The 19,371-nt window shown below is 38.2% G+C and overlaps 1 protein-coding gene across 5 annotated transcripts in view; it reads left to right on the top strand.

The window, feature by feature from the left end:
• The window catches only part of ATP2B1 (ATPase plasma membrane Ca2+ transporting 1), a 60,793-nt gene extending 44,625 nt beyond the window's left edge, over positions 1 to 16,168 (top strand). For 4 of the 5 annotated variants that reach the window (XM_050983788.1, XM_030238220.2, XM_050983810.1 and 1 more), the window contains exons 12-21: positions 268 to 505; positions 1,388 to 1,567; positions 1,656 to 1,743; positions 2,079 to 2,185; positions 3,712 to 3,903; positions 4,105 to 4,318; positions 4,454 to 4,665; positions 6,546 to 6,653; positions 8,494 to 8,676; positions 13,254 to 16,168. In XM_050983788.1, the coding sequence (XP_050839745.1) occupies positions 268 to 505; positions 1,388 to 1,567; positions 1,656 to 1,743; positions 2,079 to 2,185; positions 3,712 to 3,903; positions 4,105 to 4,318; positions 4,454 to 4,665; positions 6,546 to 6,653; positions 8,494 to 8,676; positions 13,254 to 13,565 (1,834 nt within the window). In that variant the 3' untranslated portion in view covers positions 13,566 to 16,168. Of the gene's footprint in view, positions 1 to 267; positions 506 to 1,387; positions 1,568 to 1,655; positions 1,744 to 2,078; positions 2,186 to 3,711; positions 3,904 to 4,104; positions 4,319 to 4,453; positions 4,666 to 6,545; positions 6,654 to 8,493; positions 8,677 to 8,907; positions 9,067 to 13,253 lie in introns of all 5 variants that reach the window. The other variant, XM_050983817.1, reaches the window with a different exon arrangement.
• The last annotated feature ends 3,203 nt before the right edge of the window (positions 16,169 to 19,371 follow it).

Raw genomic sequence — 19,371 nt, 5'->3', positions numbered from 1 at the left:
GTATGTGAAATTCGTCAGGCAATACTTTCACCCCAGGATGATTGGCTCAGTTTAACATTCTACAGAAAGTATGTTTTGCAACTGAAGAAATAAAGTGCATTTGGAGAAGATTACCTTAGTGATACCACTGCTGGCTTTTTGTGCCTGTGTGCTTGAGTCTAGCAAAAACTTAGAGCTTATAGAAACTTATTGGAGTTGACTGATAAGCCAAAGAGTGGGTGTCACTTCTTGTTAAAATTTGATAACTCTTTAAACCTTTTTTTCCAGGTGCTTCAAAATACTGAGTGCTAATGGAGAGCCAAAGGTATTTAGACCTAGGGACCGCGATGATATTGTGAAAACTGTAATTGAGCCAATGGCTTCTGAAGGTCTCAGAACCATCTGCCTGGCATTCAGAGACTTCCCAGCAGGGGAGCCTGAGCCAGAGTGGGACAATGAAAATGATATCGTTACTGGTCTGACATGCATTGCTGTGGTTGGGATTGAAGATCCTGTGAGACCTGAGGTAGGGTCACCAGCTAAGCTGCAGTGATTCTGTTACATGGGATTCATGGTTTTCATCATGCAGAGTGCAAGGAACTGAACTGCTATTGTATGCCTTAAGCATAGTTAATAAATGAAAATCTAATTTCTTGAAGGGAAAGTTAATGGACCTATAAAAGCAGATTAAAACTACTTAATGTCACTTATGCTGTGTTACTGAAGCTCTGTATAAACTAATAACTTAAGGTGCTTACTCTGCAGGATCTCAGTAAATGAAACAACTTGTTATTTTTTTTTTTTTACCACTTGGAGTATTAGGACTTTTGGTTTGGATAAGATCAGCCATTGTGCTTGTTACCAGCTTCTCATGGGGAGCAATGGAGAGGCGAGCTAGTCACCTAAGAACTGAGGGCAAGGAGTATGGCTTGTGGTGGAGGTGTAAGGTTTTTCAGTAGTGAAAGCTTTTATGCCACATGCATGCGGAAATTGGGCCTGATCTGCACTATTGTCACTTCACAATAAAAGTTACTGATGAAGTAGTGGAGCATGAGCTGTAGTTTATTTCACATAATCATAAATAAAATGGCGTTACTCAGTACAGCCTAATTTGTCATGAGGATTTTGTGGTATTTTGAATACTGTAGTATTTGAAAAATTGCAGAAGAGAGGGGAACAGATATACCAGTGGCACAAAACCTCTTGCCATTGCAACTTGTATGGTTTTTAGGAAAAGAATTGTGATATGCAGCTTAATTTTTTTTTTTTATATTCTGTAACTAAAGTCTTTATTTTAAAATAACAGTTATCCTGTACTGAGCCATAAACATTCCTTTTACTCACACATCTAGATTTATTTAACTAATGTACAGTCTCTGAGCCTGTGGGGTTTTTTTCTTGCTTACAGGTACCTGATGCAATAAAAAAGTGTCAACGTGCAGGCATAACTGTACGTATGGTCACTGGTGATAACATTAACACTGCTCGTGCTATTGCATTGAAATGTGGCATTCTGAATCCTGGTGAAGACTTCCTGTGTTTAGAGGGCAAAGACTTTAACAGGAGAATACGCAATGAAAAAGGAGAGGTAGGCATGATCACTGTCTCATCAAGCAGATCAACAGATATTCTAAGTCTCCTGCATGTGTGAAATATAACCAATGCTCTTTCTGCAGATTGAGCAGGAGCGAATAGATAAAATTTGGCCAAAGCTTCGTGTTCTTGCGAGATCTTCTCCCACTGACAAACACACTCTAGTAAAAGGTAGGTAAAAATACTCTGAGCTTCTAAGTAAAGCTAGATTTTTTTTTCTCCGTGCTTCTAGGAAAAAAAACAAATAGGACTGAACAAAGGGAAATATCTGTGACGTTGTTTCCAACTGATTTTTTTTCTTTTCTGCCCCCAACTGATTTTTGTCTTTTCTGCTTGAGAGATGGAGCAAATGAGAACTTTTTTTGATGATTTGTTTTTGTTTGTTTGGGGTTTTTTTTGTTTTGTTTTATGACTGATAAAGACAAAAATTTGGTTTCTATTTCTGGCTAAGTTTTTTGTGTGCTGTTAATTTAGAGCTGTAACACTTGTATGTCATTTTATTTTAGGTATAATTGACAGCACTGTCTTTGACCAGAGGCAAGTTGTAGCAGTAACTGGTGATGGTACCAATGATGGTCCAGCTTTGAAGAAGGCAGATGTTGGATTTGCTATGGTAGGGGGTTTTCTTTAATATCCTCAGTATTTTATCAATGGCTTATCAAATCACTTTAGATTAAAGAACCTTGTTTCACAAGGAGGGAGACCATAATGAAAAAAAAGAGACTGCCAGTTGATGTTCAAAATGGCTTTGGAGGCCATATCTTGTACACCTGAAGTACAATTAAAGCAACAGCATTTCATGGCAGTGTAGGATCTGCACTTGTCTGGATGATTCGTTCGATTACATGGCTTTCTCAGCTACCCTTTCCCGTGGCTGCCAAACAGAGTCTTGGCTTTTAAGTGCTTATACTGCACCGACTCATGCTTTTAAGTATGTGGGTTTCAGCTTTCTTTCAAGACAGAGTAAGACAGATTCCTCAAGCTTCCTTTTGCCACAGGATTCCTCCTCAGTCTTAAATGTAAGAGGTACACTTTGGTCATGGCAGGTCACTGTAATCTTAAAGCAATTGAAAGGAAAGAAAAATTGAAGACCACACTCTCCTATACCACATTCAGAAAAAGAAGGACAGACTCAGATTTTACTCCTGAGGGAAAAAATGGGAGAGCTTTCACATCATTCTCAAGAAATTTTTTTTCAAAAACATAACTTAAAAATTTGGCAGCTACATATGAAATGTTCTCTAGACTGTAACAGTCTTGTAACAAGTATCTTTGTATAGCTGCTGTAGTTGCCACTGTCAGGGGCAGATTTGTTTATCTGTTTTGAATGTTTCCTGCAGTTCCTGTCTGTGTTCATCAGTGTGAGGAGCTGTCTTCTCTAACTGCTTACCTAAATAGCACTTAAAATATACCAAATGATATCAAAGGTACCTTTTAAGGTGTATGGCACACACCATACTGTGCAGGTGACTCATTTCCTTGACAAAATAATATATCAAGAATAGGGATCATTAAATTTCCTATTGAGTTAGTGGATTTGGAATGCCAAAAGAAAAAGTAAGATTTTTTGAAGTAAGTGTCTTCAGGCATCATTACACAGACCTTAGCTGTTTGGGTACTGTAGGAGACTAGAGGTGCTTAAAATTTAAGAATGTCACGTTGCTTTGCAATGCATATGCAATGACATTGCACAGTCTACTGTTCAATGCTAATGCCTTTCTGCAAAAGGCTTTTGTTAATGTTTATGATCCTACTATGTTTCAAGCACATGTGTTGCCTGCTGCTAGAATCCATACAACAAAATAATTAGGGCAGAGCTTGAACTGTAGCACTGCACCATCTGGTGGCCTTCAGCTTGAACAGGGTTCAGTAACATTTCTTTGGGAGAATTTAACATGTCTTTACTGTCAACTCTCAAATTTATATTAAGGTCTTTATTTTAAAGAGAGCATTACTTTGTTTTCATTTTTCCAAGACTTTCAAGTAGAACTTGTTTCAATAGGCCCTTATATGCTTACATTAAAGGAGTCCTTTAGACATTGTGCATCCAAGTGAATGTTGACCAAGGATGTAAGAACTTTTGTCATAAAAAGTCAGTGCATCCTGTTACATTTAATAATGTTTCTCTTTTTCTCTCAGGGTATTGCTGGAACAGATGTAGCTAAAGAAGCTTCTGATATCATCCTTACAGACGACAACTTCACCAGCATTGTTAAAGCAGTTATGTGGGGACGAAATGTCTATGACAGCATCTCCAAATTCCTTCAGTTCCAACTTACTGTCAATGTAGTAGCAGTAATTGTTGCTTTTACAGGAGCATGCATAACACAAGTACGTACCAGTGGGGACTTGTTTCAGCTAATAAAGGTTGAAAGAGTCATGATTGATTAATTCTTGAGTTCAGACTTTCACTTAAACAGTAGTCCAAAGATCACAATGCTCTTCAGAACATGCCGATATTGTATGATAGATGCCTTTAAGAGCTATAATTTCTGCACTTCTATTGGAGGGTTTATGTATCTATTTTTACAGGATTCTCCACTTAAAGCCGTGCAGATGCTGTGGGTAAATCTCATAATGGACACGTTAGCTTCCCTTGCCCTGGCAACAGAACCCCCCACTGAAGCTCTTCTGCTGCGGAAGCCTTATGGTAGAAACAAACCTTTGATTTCTCGTACAATGATGAAGAACATTTTGGGTCATGCATTCTACCAGCTTGTAGTGGTCTTCACGCTCCTGTTTGCTGGTAAGAATACTGAGGCTTTACAAAGTTATTCTGAATGTTGTAGAGAGGTGTTTTTTTTTAAAAATGATGTTTTTGCTGTAGTGTGTGTGTGTAAAGACACTAATCAAGCTGTTCATAAATGCCTTTTATATACAGGTGAGAAAATATTTGATATCGATAGTGGAAGAAATGCACCTCTGCATGCTCCTCCTTCAGAGCATTATACTATAGTATTTAATACATTTGTGATGATGCAGCTTTTTAATGAAATCAATGCCCGGAAGATTCATGGTGAAAGAAATGTTTTTGAAGGAATCTTTAACAACGCTATCTTCTGTTCTATTGTGCTGGGGACATTTGTTGTGCAGGTAAGCAGATTCTTGGAGGGTGGGGGGAAAATGCATTTAGTGCAGTGATGTACTTGCTTACCTTGGAAATGCCAGTCAACTAGAGCCAGAGATCTCATTTCTGCAAGGTGGAAAACCTCCAGGGTCAAGCACACAGTAAGTAAGTTGCAAGTGCAGCTTGATGGAGTTTTCAAACCTCTTTGAAGTTGGCAATGCTGGAATGTTGTATTTGTAGTTACCTTTCGAATTTTCAACTTCTTCCATTTTGTCTTAGTATTCTAATCTCTTGGCAAAAGAAGTTATATGTGTCATTTGTTCATTCACCCCTTGCCCCTAAATCTTTGTTATATCTACCTGTGTATCTGAACAAGAGTCCATTTAAACAATTACAGAAAAAGAACAACTTCTTTTATTTTCTTAATGAGATTAGGACATAAATGAGCTTTTGAAATTTAAGTATCAGTTTCTACCTTACTGGTTCAGGAACCAGTGATACCTACTGGTATGTATTGTAGAGGTGCTGTTTTAAGTTTAAAAAATCTGATATCTAGGGACCTTCTGTTCCAGCACATAGGGGAACTCATAAAAGCTAGTTAGTTAACTTGGTACATGTTAACAAATGTAATGAAATCATCTTCAGTTGATTAAGTTCACGCTGGTATTGAGAAAAACCAATTTAAAACTGAATCTACAGAAAATTGTTTACAAGAACTATTTTCACCCTCTAAATAACCTTCACTTTAATTATCAGAAGAAATAACAAACAAGTCAGTATACTACTTAATTTCAGAACCCATTTTCATTTTGGATTAAGTTATTTGGGACATATTAAGCTTCTTCTACTTATTAAGCTTCTCCTTAGACAGGATAATTCATGAAGTTGATGGAAGTTATATCAGTTCAAGCATTGGAAATGTATGCACTGCTGCTTCACATTAAGTCAAGGAACTTACTCTCTCAGGTTTAGATTTTTATAGATGACACTTCTTCAGAAACTGCTCTAATTTTTGGGGTTATGGGTGTAGCAGATTGACTGTTGTTGTGCAACCAAGCCAAACATTTAGAAATTACTCCTGACTGCCACTGTGTTCCCTTTATAAATTTGGCAGACTGAATGCCTTCCCAACTCCTGATTTGTTATCTCAGTGTTTAATTTGGAGTTAAAACAGAAGATACTCTTTGCTTTTTCAGCTGTCAGGTGTCCTACTTAATGGTCAATACTGTCTCCTTTTCATGCTGGCCCTGCTGCTTTGAATTGTTGATTCTCCAGGGCAGACTTTCATGCATATAATTCCTATGCAGAGGGCTACCTTGCTCATTAGGGCCCACACAGCTTGTTGTAATAGCTAAAGCAGTAGGAGCTCATTTAATTTAGCTTTTGAGCTCTCTGCCCCCTTCCCCCAAGATTTACTACCTGTGGTGATTTAAAGTCTGATATTTAACACTGATGTGATACATAGTAATGTCCTGTAGAATTACTTCTGAGATATTTCATGTCATATGGATCTATGAATTCTATTAATACAAGTTTCTGAATCTTGGACTTAGTTCCAAGAGGAGTGTTCATAGCAAAAGTAATCACTGTACATTTGTAGCAGCAAATACATGCTGTAAGCATGAGATGAAGGGGAAAAAAACTTCAAGCAAACTTGAGAAGTCAGCAAGTTTTCATGAGTGTGGCATTTGAAGAATGAATGGCTAGTTCTTGAAATACTGAAGAGTGGAAGAATGTGGCATAGGTTTGTAAACTTGCTCAGACTGCTGAGACAGTGAAAGAATATGCTTAATAAGATGGGAAATCCCATGTTCTCTTGCAGAGCTGTCTGTTGTGATCTTACAGCATTAGGGAATTTTCTAGCAACAACTCACTGATGCATGTTTAATTATGTTTTTCTCCACAGATAATTATTGTGCAGTTTGGTGGAAAGCCCTTCAGTTGCTCAGAACTCTCAATTGAACAGTGGCTGTGGTCCATATTCCTGGGCATGGGCACACTACTTTGGGGCCAGGTAAACTAGGATTTTTCAAAATGTCAAATATCTACTTGAAACAATATACTTTAAATGGAAAAAACAAACATACTGTCTTCAGCATTCAGATCTTTCACATGAACTATATGAATATATGAAGACTAACAGTAAATATTAATTACAATTGACTTGTTCAGTAGATAGCAAGTCTTTAGTTGAATATCCCTTCCTCAGAGTGGGTCAATTAACATTTCATAACTAGATCCTGTGGCTGTTTTTTTTTTAGCAACTTTTAACTACAAGCAGCTGTAGTTACCTTTTAAATATGAAATTATATTTTCAGCCAGATATGAGTACCAGAAAATGTGGTAAGAATACAAGATGCAATGAACATGCTAATGGTAAAAGATATTTAACTTGTTGCTTAAAAGATTCTGTCTTGAAAAATCAGAATTGCAAAATTACACAGTATTTTCTTGTCTTGGTGTAGCAAGAAGTACAGCAAAACTCAAACCAGCTTTCTCTTTAATCTTGATTTGCATAATTGTGGCATAATTAAAAAGTATTCCCACCTAGTAAGCCATTACATTTGGACTTATTTCCTTTCCCCTCCCCCCAGAGTGTCATTACTATTGCATGCACAACAGTGCTTGTAAGCAGCAAGCTTATTTACGTGAAACTTTAGAGCTACAGAGTTTTCTATTATTTAATGACATAGTTGTCTAAACTTTTCATACCACATGAAGAGTTTTCCATTACAGTTTCTTTCCTTCCACTAAGTAAAAGACACTTCATGTTTCACCATAAAATTGGTAGGATGAATTTTAGTTGTAATTACATACATAGACGTATGTTCTAAAAGTGACTAAGCTTTTTAACAAGGTTCCCTGGAAAATTAATTATTTAAAAAAATCAAATAGAGTCACTCTGAGGTGACTCCTAGAAGAGAATCGAGATGGCTTGAAATACCTTTGACCCAAAGTATCTTGCAAGGGCAAAGCTTCCCTACTGCCTTTCATGCTGCTCTAGCATCTCATTAAAGTCAAAAAGCTTGAATTTTCTGAGAATAATAGAAACTGAAGTGTGAGCTGGGAGCATTCAGAGTAGCAGTTTCAGCATAAAAGGCTGTTTATCTTGCTTTTGGAGCAGACCTTTTTCCTCTGCAGCTGCAGAAATGGTCTTCTAGGTTTGTGATGATCAAGGAAAGCAGTCTTGGAATTGATCTGAATCTGAATCAACAAGGCTTCTGAATCTGCTATATTTAATATACCAAAAGATGACTCCCCTTAACCACATGTAGCTTTTGTTTAAGATATATAAATTGCTATACACCAAGTAGCAAAGCTTGAGATACGTAAAATTTCAGAGACATCACTCACATTGCAGATGGACTGATATCTCCCAGGTCACAAAGGAATGAATGTGTCTTCTGTATTTCTGAATTAATTGTGATTACTTTAGGTGATGGAGGTCCCACTTGAGGTAACACGTCATGCTCATCAAACTGATGAAACTCTAAAAGCTCTAGATACAAGTGCAATCTACAGGATTAATGGCTTTTGTAGCTTCAGTTCTGCTCCTTCCTGTGATTGTCAAGTAATGTTAATGTCGAATTCTTTGTCCCTGGCAAGGCTGTTTTGTAGTCCAAGTTTTATTTCACACCTTGGTTGAGTTAGTAAGTATATTCACAGCTTTGCAGCTGTTCAGCTGGAGTGGTTTCACACTGACACACTCATCCTGTCTATGTAACTTAGTTTTTTCAACTTTGATAATTGTATGCAGGATATCTGTTAAGCCTTACAACTGGTATTACTCTTTTTTGTTATTGTTGCTGTTAAACAAAAAATAATCCCAATTAATGTATTTCATCCACTGTTAGTTGATTTCAACAATTCCAACCAGCCGACTGAAATTCCTTAAAGAAGCTGGTCATGGAACACAAAAGGAAGAGATTCCTGAAGAAGAACTAGCAGAAGATGTAGAGGAGATTGATCATGCTGAGAGAGAATTGCGTCGTGGTCAGATCTTGTGGTTTAGGGGCCTAAACAGGATACAAACTCAGGTATGGTCTTGAGAAAGGTAGGATGCAATGGGTGTTATGAGGGAAATTTCTCCATTTTTGACTAAGGTGGCTGTTCTAACTGGTGTGACTGAGACTGTCAAGAGGGGGTATGGATGGATGTGTAATCCCTCAGGGTCTTCTGTTTTCTTCAGCTTTAAATGCAACTCTTGCCTGTTTATCTGCTCTGTTTTTAAAAAGTGCCTTTTTTTCTTTACTTTTTGTGTGTTATAGATGGGATGGTCCTTTCTCTTGTTCTCTCTCTCTCTTGCTGAGCAAGCTGTCACAATCTCTGATTCCTTGCAGATGGATGTAGTGAATGCTTTCCAGAGTGGAAGTACCATTCAGGGGGCTCTAAGGCGGCAACCCTCCATCGCCAGCCAGCACCATGATGTAACAAATATTTCTACCCCTACACATGTAGTGTTTTCCTCTACTACTGCTTCTACTACTGTGGGGTGTGAGTGTGTGTTCCTAAAGTGCATGAAATTAACATTTCCTAATTCACGTACCTAACGTTTCTCATTTTCTCCTTAGTACTTAAAATCATCGTTCAGGCTTTTATAGAGCTCTTCCACAAAGTGGAGTCCTCAAGACTTTTTTTTCTTAGAGGGCTGAGAACAGGTGGAACAGTTTCAACAAAAGACTTTTATGCGAAAGCCGTGAGCCTGCACATCCTGTGCCTTCATCCATTCGTGTACAGAGGGAGTTTTAAGATAAAAAAGGGAAAACTGTTGTAAATTTTCGAGTATATGCCTCTTAGGGTGACTTGCATTGAATAAGTGAATTAACTGTATAATCATGGACCCAGGTCAACAAAAATAGATCTCTTGCACTGTAGCACAAACAATGCTTAAGTAAGCAAGCTGATTTGGAAACAAAGCAGTATGTTGAAGATATGAATGTAGTTAGAACATGGAGCACTAAATGCATTTTCTTTGTAGCCCATAAGGAACTTTAGAAATCTCTGCTTTCATTGGACCTTATTTACTTAATAACAACTTTTTCAACATCAGGATTCAGGTGGCGAAACAAGGCTTCTAAAATGCATACAAGTCAGAAGAAATCTGAATTAGCTAATATAAAAAGGAAAAAGAAAATTAAGCGTTAAATGGCAAAATTTCCATTTGAATCTGAAGGGTTCTTTTTCCTCTCTAGGTTCTTCTGGGAGCAGTTCATAAGCCATCAGTAACAGCGAACTTTCTCTCACCTCAATTCTACCGTCTCTATCTTGTGCTCTAAGTGGCATTCCAGTTGCAGCCTTCCTCTCTGTAGAGGCTGGAGATTTATTTACTCTTGGATGTAGGCCTAAACTCTGGAGCCAGAAGATGTATAGTAGTTGTAGTTGAATACTGATAGCCAATATCTTTGTTCAGAGTTTTTCCATCTTAATACATGTTTAACTTTCTTCTCTAACTTCCTAGAGATGGGTTAAATAATTGTTTTTTTAAAATAACTCCGAGAGGGCTTCTTTTCCCCCTTCCCCTCCCTGCTTAAACTTTCAGATTACCAGATGGATGAAGACCCTTAATTTCAGGAGCAGTCTTAAGTGAAACGGTGAAATCTTCAGATTTTTTTTTTTATTATTTTTTTTTTTATTATTATTATTATTGGGCTCGGCCAGAATTCGCGTGTGACCTTGCACAAGTATTTACCTCTGTATTTGCTCTCCAGTGGCGAGACAGGTATTTCCCTACCTTGCAGAAGTACTGAGAAGCTCAGCTCACAAATTTGCATGCTTCAAGAACACAAAATGAAAAGTAGATTTAACACTTAAGGATGCACAGGATTGCATCTCCTAGTTAAAATGCTAATTAGTAACCTGTATCCCTAACTACAGTCCAGAACATTAATTAGACATTCAGAATTCTCTAGAGAGCAATGTCATTCCATGCTGCTATTTGAGCAGAATCTACTGGGCACTGCAGCATCTCATTGCATCAAATGACCAATGCAGATACAGAGCTACCATAGCAGAGAACTAGTTTTTTTATCCTCGCTATTACAGCCTTCTGCTACACCCTCCAGAAGAGCAGCTTTTGAGAACTAATGTAGATTAATGGGAAGCAGATGTGTTATTGTCTCTTTTTTGGAGCTGCTTGTTGGAAAATAGTTCCTATAAAGTAAGGTTGCAACTCTTAAGCAGCCATCTGGTTAGGAGGATTTGGAGTGCCAACTGCATTCCTTGCTATTCTGGTACTAATATGAGGAAGGCCTGATGACAGTATGAATTACACTTAACAAATTGTCTTGTTTGCACCTCACTTACATGATTTATTTATAGTTATCCCTCTAGTTTAATTATCTTGAGTGGTTGAAAATAGAGCCTTCAAAACACTAGATTTTCCCTTTTAAAGTGCTGAAAGTTTGATTTCTGCCTTTGTGGCTGGACTCTGAGGGTCCTGAGCTTGCTGTAGTGTCTAGTGCACTTGTGTAGTATGCATTCTGCATGGGAACCAAGCCTTTATTGTGGGTATGCATATATTCTATGATAATTACAGCTGTCCTCTTAAGCCAGAATTGTTTTTCATTGCTGCTGATGTTTTAAATCCTCATCTGTAAGCAATGAACAAACAATCCCATGAGACGTTCATATTTCATTTTGCCACATAAATGGCACAGTGGGATGCAACATGCCAAATAAAGTCATTGCAAACTTTCAGTCTGGCATTGTCACTGCTAATTTTCTTGCTAAGTGCCAATCCAGTTTAGGCAGCTGGCTGGACTTATTTAAACCTTGCATAATGTGTCAGCTCCTTGACAGTGTGCTCGATTCTTTTCATGCAATGAACAATAAAGTACTAGATGCTGCTCTAATCTTTTCTCCAGCACATTCACTCTCTTTTCTGTCCTCCCCTTACTGGTAGTTATGTCCTCCCCCTTGATCGTGTGCCCCATCCCCGTTTCCCCTTATTCTCTGTGCCTTCTTCCCTTGCCTCCATGGTTAATTTGGCTCAGCATGTACCTGTAGTGTAAAAATGGGGACACGATCACTTTGGAGTAAAATGCTTTGTGCAAGTGGTCTGAGGGAGCAGAGGTGGGGAAAATATGCCACTTCTAGAACACAGCTGAGACATGAGACTTTATCATGTGCAGTGGCTCCATTTAACCAATTTGATTTAACATATTGCTTTTGGAGAGCCCTTCTCTGTTTACAGGGATCTTCCCAGGTGTATCTTAGCTGTTTTGAAGTCTCTGCTCTTGATCTGCTTGACCTTCCAGCTTCATTCCTTTACCTGGAAGTCACTTTATTTTTTCTGTTGAGGAACTCTGGAACCACTAGTCATGATCTGTTTCTCAGCTTGAAACAAGTCATCTTGGATGTGCTAAGAAAAGCTTTAAATTTGACTTGCTGTTTGTAACAGCAAGTTCTTGTTTACTACAGAGTTGCTCTGCTGCTTACTATTTTACACTGCTTTGCTGGAGATCTCTCGGGGTAGGGATGTTGAGAATTGAATAAGGAGTCAACAGGAGGGGGAAACTGTTTTGGGAAAATTGTTGAAAAAATGAGTCAATGACTTCTGCCTCACCTTACTTGTTTTATCAGTTCAAGAATGAATCCTGAATTTTTCTACTGGAGCAGGGAAACATGAGGCATGGGAAAAGGGGGGTGTGGGCAGCTGGTTTCATCATTCAAATAATACTTAGGAAAGCTTAAAGTCAAGTCATCCTGGACATGCGCAATTTGCAAAATAAAGCTGTACTTTGTTTTGTATCTAATTTAACTATGAAAGGTTTATTTATGAATTCTGTTAGCTTAGCTTTTTGATTCAAAAAGTATTAAACAACCAAAAGACACGAAACAGTCCTCAGCCTGGGAACTGTGTCCATGAATTCAATGTAAATCGAAGACTCAAGCGAGGGTTTTCTCATACTTGCTGCTACTTAAGTAGTCTCTTCAAAGTTACCACCTGTCCTGGCTACTAAACCGTACAGCACTGTATTCAATTTCCTAGTTCTGGTCTTAAGTTTCCAAAGCACTGTTCACTAAGGAGCTTTCTCTAGAGTGGTAAATGGCTATATACTCGAATATTTACAGCTGTTACTGCGGTATCCTTTTTTGCATGACTTCGTAAATGTTCGTTCATTGTGACATTGGCTTACACTTGCTTGGCTTTTTCATGGTCAGTTGACATCCTAATTCCTAGCATGAGAATTAGTGACCCTTTTATCCCCTAACTTATTTTCAGCCTCTCCCCTCCTTCCCTCCCTCCAATCTCCCCCAAATATTCAATAAAACACTCATTGAGATTTATTTAATTTTTGAATAAGTAAATATTTGTTGGCCTCACTTCTGAAAAATGCTTAGCCCATGTTAAATAATTAAACAACTCTAGTGCCATGTCTGAATTTTAGGGCCCTTCAGCTTTTTGCAGTGTTTTCACAGTTTTTATTCCTACTGTGTAGACTGGCAGTGCTCTACTGAAATGCTCTTCATTTTTTACAGTTTATTGCAAGTTCCACTGCATCATACAAATCTGATTCACTCATGTCTAGCTGTTTGTGGATTCAAACTCATAAGAACCATGCCATTAGCAGTAACACGCAGCATTTTAACAATACCTTTTCTTTGTTTACAGATCCGAGTGGTGAATGCATTTCGTAGCTCCTTGTACGAGGGGCTGGAGAAACCTGAGACACGAAGTTCAATTCACAATTTTATGACGCATCCTGAGTTTAGAATAGAAGACTCCGAGCCTCATATTCCCCTTATTGATGATACTGATGCTGAAGATGATGCTCCAACAAAACGCAACTCTAGTCCCCCTCCCTCTCCCAATAGAAATAACAATGCGGTTGACAGTGGAATTCACCTTACAACAGACAAGAACAAGTCTGCTACCTCTTCATCCCCAGGGAGCCCACTACATAGTTTGGAAACATCACTCTGATTGTAAGCTGAATGTTAACACACTAGCTGCATTGTAAAGAAATTGAAACTGGGTCTCTTCACACATTATGATGGACAAGATGATATTCTTGTCTTGGACTTCAACAGAAGAAACACTTGTACGAATGTAGATTTATTTTTTTAAAAAAAAAGCTTTCTGCCAGACTGGAGGGTGCTTTTCTGGGGGTGGGAGTAATAATGAACTCTGACGGATAAACAGTAACTCAGCATAAGTGACCTGTGGATCATCTGTTGTACTAAGAATGGTCCTGAAGAGTGTGTTAGCAGAGCTTTAGTTTATCATGATCCTTTTCTGAGGGGAAAGCTGGGAAGGGCAAGGAGGCCCTGGATCATTGAATTGATACTTTAATTTCTGCTGTTGGCTGTTAATAATTTGGATTATTTATGTTTATAAATGATACAGATCTGTTTACAAGGTTTGTAGATACTTTTTTGTTCCTGTTCATAGATGGGAAGCTTCCTTATAAATGATGCAGAGAAGATGAAAAACAAAAGAAAAAAACCAAAAAAACTAGTCCTTCAAATACTGCTGTATTTTCAGGAAAAGGGTGTTTCTATTGAAACTGTACTAAATTTTGCCTGCAATTTACCTTGTTAAATATTGTAGATAAATTGCTACTACTAATAGCCAAATAGATAACACTAATGCTTTGTAAAAACATGAGCAGTGGTGTTCTAATGAAGTTATGGCCTCTGTCCTAATTAGTTTCTTAAATACATTTACTACTTAATGGTTTTGAAACAACTGTTTAATTTTTAAAAATTTTGAGAAACTTAATGAATAACTTTTGTTCAGAACTTAGTAGGATTGTTTAATGCAGGACATCAATAAGTGATGGAACTTGCTTGAAATATTTCTGTTATCTCGGGCAAAATGGATTAAATCAAAATACATCAGAATCTTAGTCCTTTGTTTTTGTCTAATCATGTTAGTTTAGTGCTGTCTTGGTGAACTGTGAGTGGAACTGTGATTTTTTTCTAATCTATAGAATCCTTCATGCAGCATGAGGGCTGTTGGCATTTTGAAAGGTTGTTAGTGGGTAGCATACATGTTCTCCTTTTTGTTTTTGAAACTTGTTTGTAAACATGAATAAATCTGCCCTTTTGTTAAAATAAAATTGCAGCAATGGTTTCTTACAGATTTTTTTTCTCAGCTCCTTCACTGGAAATACAGAAGGTACTCTTTTGTGTTACTGGTTACCTTTAAACTGCAATTTCAAGATGGTAACAGCCCCACTCCAAATAGCTCTTTGGGTAAATGAAATGATGGCTGCCTCCAGAATGAATGTAAGTCAAAGTACTCAAAAGTCTTCACTGAGCCAAAAGGATACTCCTGGGGAATTAATAGGTCTGCCTGAAATTCCGAGACTTACTGTGAGTACTGTGTAATAAATGTGTCTCTGACTGCTTAAGTGAGGGAGTCTGAGAACTGACATAAAGCACAGGTGAAATGCACCAGAACTGATCGACTAGAGATTGACTGAAGAAGTTATGGTCTGCCTCTGCTGTATTGTTCAGACAGCGAAGGATGATGAAACAGTACTCGCTCTGGCACTTCCTCATGTTTTCTGGGTCCAATACTACTTAAAAGAGCAACAGAAGACATGAGTTGTAAGATTTTCTTTTTCCAGCTCTGTGTTCTTAAAAATACCAAATGAATTTTTTTGTCAAATAATCCAGAATTATGGACATTTTTTAAAGTGGTCCCTTCAAAGGACTGCAAGAATTAAGTTGGCAATGAGGAAGGAGATAATAGTGGAGCTAACTGCAGAAATGAGCAGGTTGAAAAGCTCAAGCACATCTTTCCCTTGTGGTGGGGTACATGCATGCTTGGGGTTGTCCTTTAGTGGATATTGTTCAACCTGTGGCACTGTATCCCACTGTCAACCACTCCTGAATTCCATCTTTTCTATTGTACTTCAGTAAATACACTGAATTCTAGGCAAGGGGGTCGAGGGTGGGGGGTTGCACTTGACACTTTGTATAGTGATTTTCTCCCACGTGTTTCTAGCACTTTTCTTACATCATAGTTCTTATCTAGAGCGCTTGGTTGGAGGGTCAGTTTTTTTGTAAGCTGTTTTCTCTTTACTACAAAAGTCAGATAAGCACTGACTTAAAATAAAGGGAGTTTTCTTTACCTGTGAAGTACACTGCCATGTGGAAAAGTATCTTCATTTAACTTCGTTAATGAGTAATTATTTGACTTCATTTCAAAACAAACTTTAATTTTGCCCTCTTCTCTAGGTGTGATCATGACTGCATGTTAATCTTTTTTGGAATAATATCTACACTTAAACCTTTTGTGGGGGGTGGGATGGTGAATGTAGGCTTTGTACATCGCTGGTCCCTCTTGATTCTGTTAACATCAGTGTGCTGTTCTTGCAGGAAACATCCTTACAGAAATAAGGAAAAGTTGTTTAAGAGGGGGGGTATGCTTTCTTTGTGATCTCAAGAAATCATAACATTGCCTAGATTATGGAATGGTTTTCACTAAGCTCATGAGGCCTTCATTGCCTTTCTGGTTGTAAGGTTTACTTGTCTTTCTTCTTGTAACTGAAATAAATAAAAGTGCTGTTCATCTCAGTCTGTATGGGGACTGAAATTCTTGAATGTCAGTACAGTACTGATTTAAACCTGAAATGCATGCCAGTTATATAAAACAGCTCCTGCTACAATTTTACACCCATTTGCTTTGAAGAGATCATGGTATATAGTGTACATGGTTGAGTGATAGTGACTTGGAACATGAACTCAGTTCTAGACTGAGCAGCCTAAAATATGGTTTGGAGTGGCTCAAAATGGGGTTTCCTGGGTGGGATGTCTACTATCGCTGTGTACATCTTAGGACACTTCATCTTGGCTCTGAAGGAGGGCTGAAAACGGTAACTAATATGAGAGGACTTTTTGTTTCCCGTATTGGCCTTAACAGGAAGAGGAAAATGCTGCAACATGGAGTAGTCTTTTGAGAATAATGGAAACAAATGCCTTAATGCTAAATAAGTGGGTAAATGCAGAGGTGCAAGGACAAGCAGCCAAAAAATATGAAATGGCATACGCGAAGGCTTTCTCAGAATAACAGCAAATTTTCCAATGTGTTTGGAAGTAAGCAAGCAAATGTCATATTCATGAGAGTATAACTTGTGTATACTCAGTATTGGAAAGTGATTCCAAAGGCCTGATAAGTTCAATTTCTACTGCTAGTAGTTCTAGCCTCTGCAGAACTCTAGAAAATAATCCCGATCATAGTAACCATTACATAGATTAAAGTAGAATATCTTAATGTCTGTACTACTTTTCTGATGCAAATACTTGGTTTTAAAGAGTTGCTGCTTTTTTCCACCTGCACCCTCTCCCCCTGCAGTGCATTTCTTCTGATCTTACAGATTTCAAGCCCTCACTGAAGTACCTTAACTTTGTTGGATGAGCCTGGCCAGCGTGAAGGGTCCATCTCCAATTTATCTCCAGACTGATTAGGCCTGTTTATTCAGGACCAATTCTGGGCCAGAATAAAGAGCCTTATAGCTGTTCCTGCCAATCTTCTCCCCTGAACTGTATCCAGAAATACCTAACCACCTTCCTCAGGAGGTTGCAGCATCCATCAACGAGATATGACTTAGTTTCTTAAACAGAAGCCTCCTACAGGTAGTACTCGTCCTTTGTGCTCAAAGATGAGGGCTTGCTAAGAAAATGGTGGGATAGCCTTAGACAACTGAGAAAAGGCAGCACACTGGATAGTGACCCTTTACTACTGTTATGTACACCTAATGTAGAGGTTTTTTACAAAATCTATAAAATTATCAGTTTGAAAAGGGTTCATTGGCTTGCCCCACATAGAAGACAGTGGGAATTTAAACTTGGATAAATAACTAACAGGAGTATTTCTGGGAATTAACAGCTTTTGGAGGAGCGTACGTTCTGGAATACTGGAACATCATCGCACATTCTGCTGTAATGACAAGTGTGAATCCAAACCCGAAGCAGCAGTTGCTCACTAAAATGGAAGTGTGCATTCTGGATCCCTTTGAGCCCTTGCACATCTATTGCATCCAACTATTCTGACCATCTTCATTGGCTTTCCTAGGCTGCCTCTCTTGCAGGGCACAAAGCGGAATTGTGCTGAAAGACTGTAAGTATGATCATACAGAAAACTTTTCAATGTCTTCCTCCTTGGCAAAGGCACAGTCTTGGATTCACTCTATGGCAACTGCTCAGGCACAGAATGAATAATGGCTTTTCCTGTTCTAAAGCTCTCAAGTCTCTTGTAGAGAATTAGGGTGTACGGTTCAAATGCTTTGTGTGAGAAGCCTCCCAAAGCTTTTGATTGAAGATATAATAAAAAACACAAAGCCACTCTACAAATAAACCCTAGAAGATATGTTTGTTATCTTTGACAATTTCAGTATTACAAATACAGGATATAGCTTGACTTTCTCAGTTTTCCACAAGTTGGTTGCTCTGATGGCTGCTAGGTACAAAGCCTCTTCAGTTATGACCTAAGGTTGTTGCAAGATCTGAAGGTAAGCCTGTATTTGGCAGATATTTGTGGGGAAATACAGAGCTTATTTTGAATACTGTGCTGGCAGCTACTGCATAGTGTTTTGTGCTATGTATTTTAGAAAAGAATCTGCAAAATGGACAATTTACAAAATTCAGATCCATGAAATAGGACCTGTAAAAGGATACATGAGTGGCACAGAATGCTTGAAATAGAAAATTCTTCAAACTGATATTTTGGTGGAAACCAGGATTTTGCTTTGGACAACTCTGCTTTAGAGATGGGAAGATTTCTCTTTATTCACTTGCCACGTATTGGCCATTAATGTTCTGATCAGTGCAACAATTTAATTAATTGAGGACCATCATTCAAAAAGCATTCTAATAAACAAGTGTTTTTAAAGAAAAAGAAAACTCTGGAGAAGGCACTTTTTGGTCATATTTTAATTTCCCCAAAAGATGAGTAATTCTTAGCTTCTTTCCTTTTGCCAAATCAACTAGGCTCTGCTCTAATAAAGCTAGCAGTATATAGATATAAATTACAACTTGGTAACTCCTTCCTGTCTTCCCCCTTCCAGTCTGCCAAGGATGATTATAGGGAATCAGTCAAGGACAGATGGGGTAAGATGTGCAGTTGTGGGTTTGTCTCTTTTATCACATTTCTGTCTTGCCTTTTGACCTTTTCTTTTGCTTTCTTCTTCAAGATCTCACCCACTCTCAGTAAATTTTGGGAGTACTTTTTATATGGTAGCATCTTTTGGTGCTGTAGCCCAGAGCAACTTATAGGAGAGCTCTTTCAACATGATCTATGGAAAGAACTGCCTTTGGAAAAATAAAGAATGGAAGAGAGACAGACAGCTTTTTTTCCCCAATTAGAAAAACAACAGTATGAGTTTCATTATGAAGTTTTTAAGCCCAAAAAAATTTGCAGGCCAAATATCACCAGAATGGCTTGGCTGGTTACCTAGCCCATAAAGATTCAGAACATAGCTAAATTGATGCCATGATAAGAAATTAGTTTCTGATTTTCCCAGCCAGTGAAAAGCGACAGCACATGAAACTGCCTGAACACAAGAAAACACACAGAGAGGTTAGGGAGTCTTCATTCTTTGAGACTCTCAGAACTCAGCTAGACAGACCTGAGCAACCTGCTGTAGCTGACGCTGCTTTTAGCTGGGGTTTGGAGCAGATAACCTGCAGAGGCCCTTGCCCACCTCAGTAATTCGTTGATCTTGAAATTCTTGAACTGGAGGTATAATTCTATTGGGTTTCTTCATTCTCCTCATGGATAA

The sequence above is a fragment of the Serinus canaria genome, chromosome 1A (genome assembly GCF_022539315.1).
Source record: "Serinus canaria isolate serCan28SL12 chromosome 1A, serCan2020, whole genome shotgun sequence".
NCBI classification, from domain to species: domain Eukaryota; kingdom Metazoa; phylum Chordata; class Aves; order Passeriformes; family Fringillidae; genus Serinus; species Serinus canaria.
The sequence above is the reverse complement of the archived record's forward strand: the minus strand, read 5'-3'. Positions and strand labels throughout refer to the sequence as shown.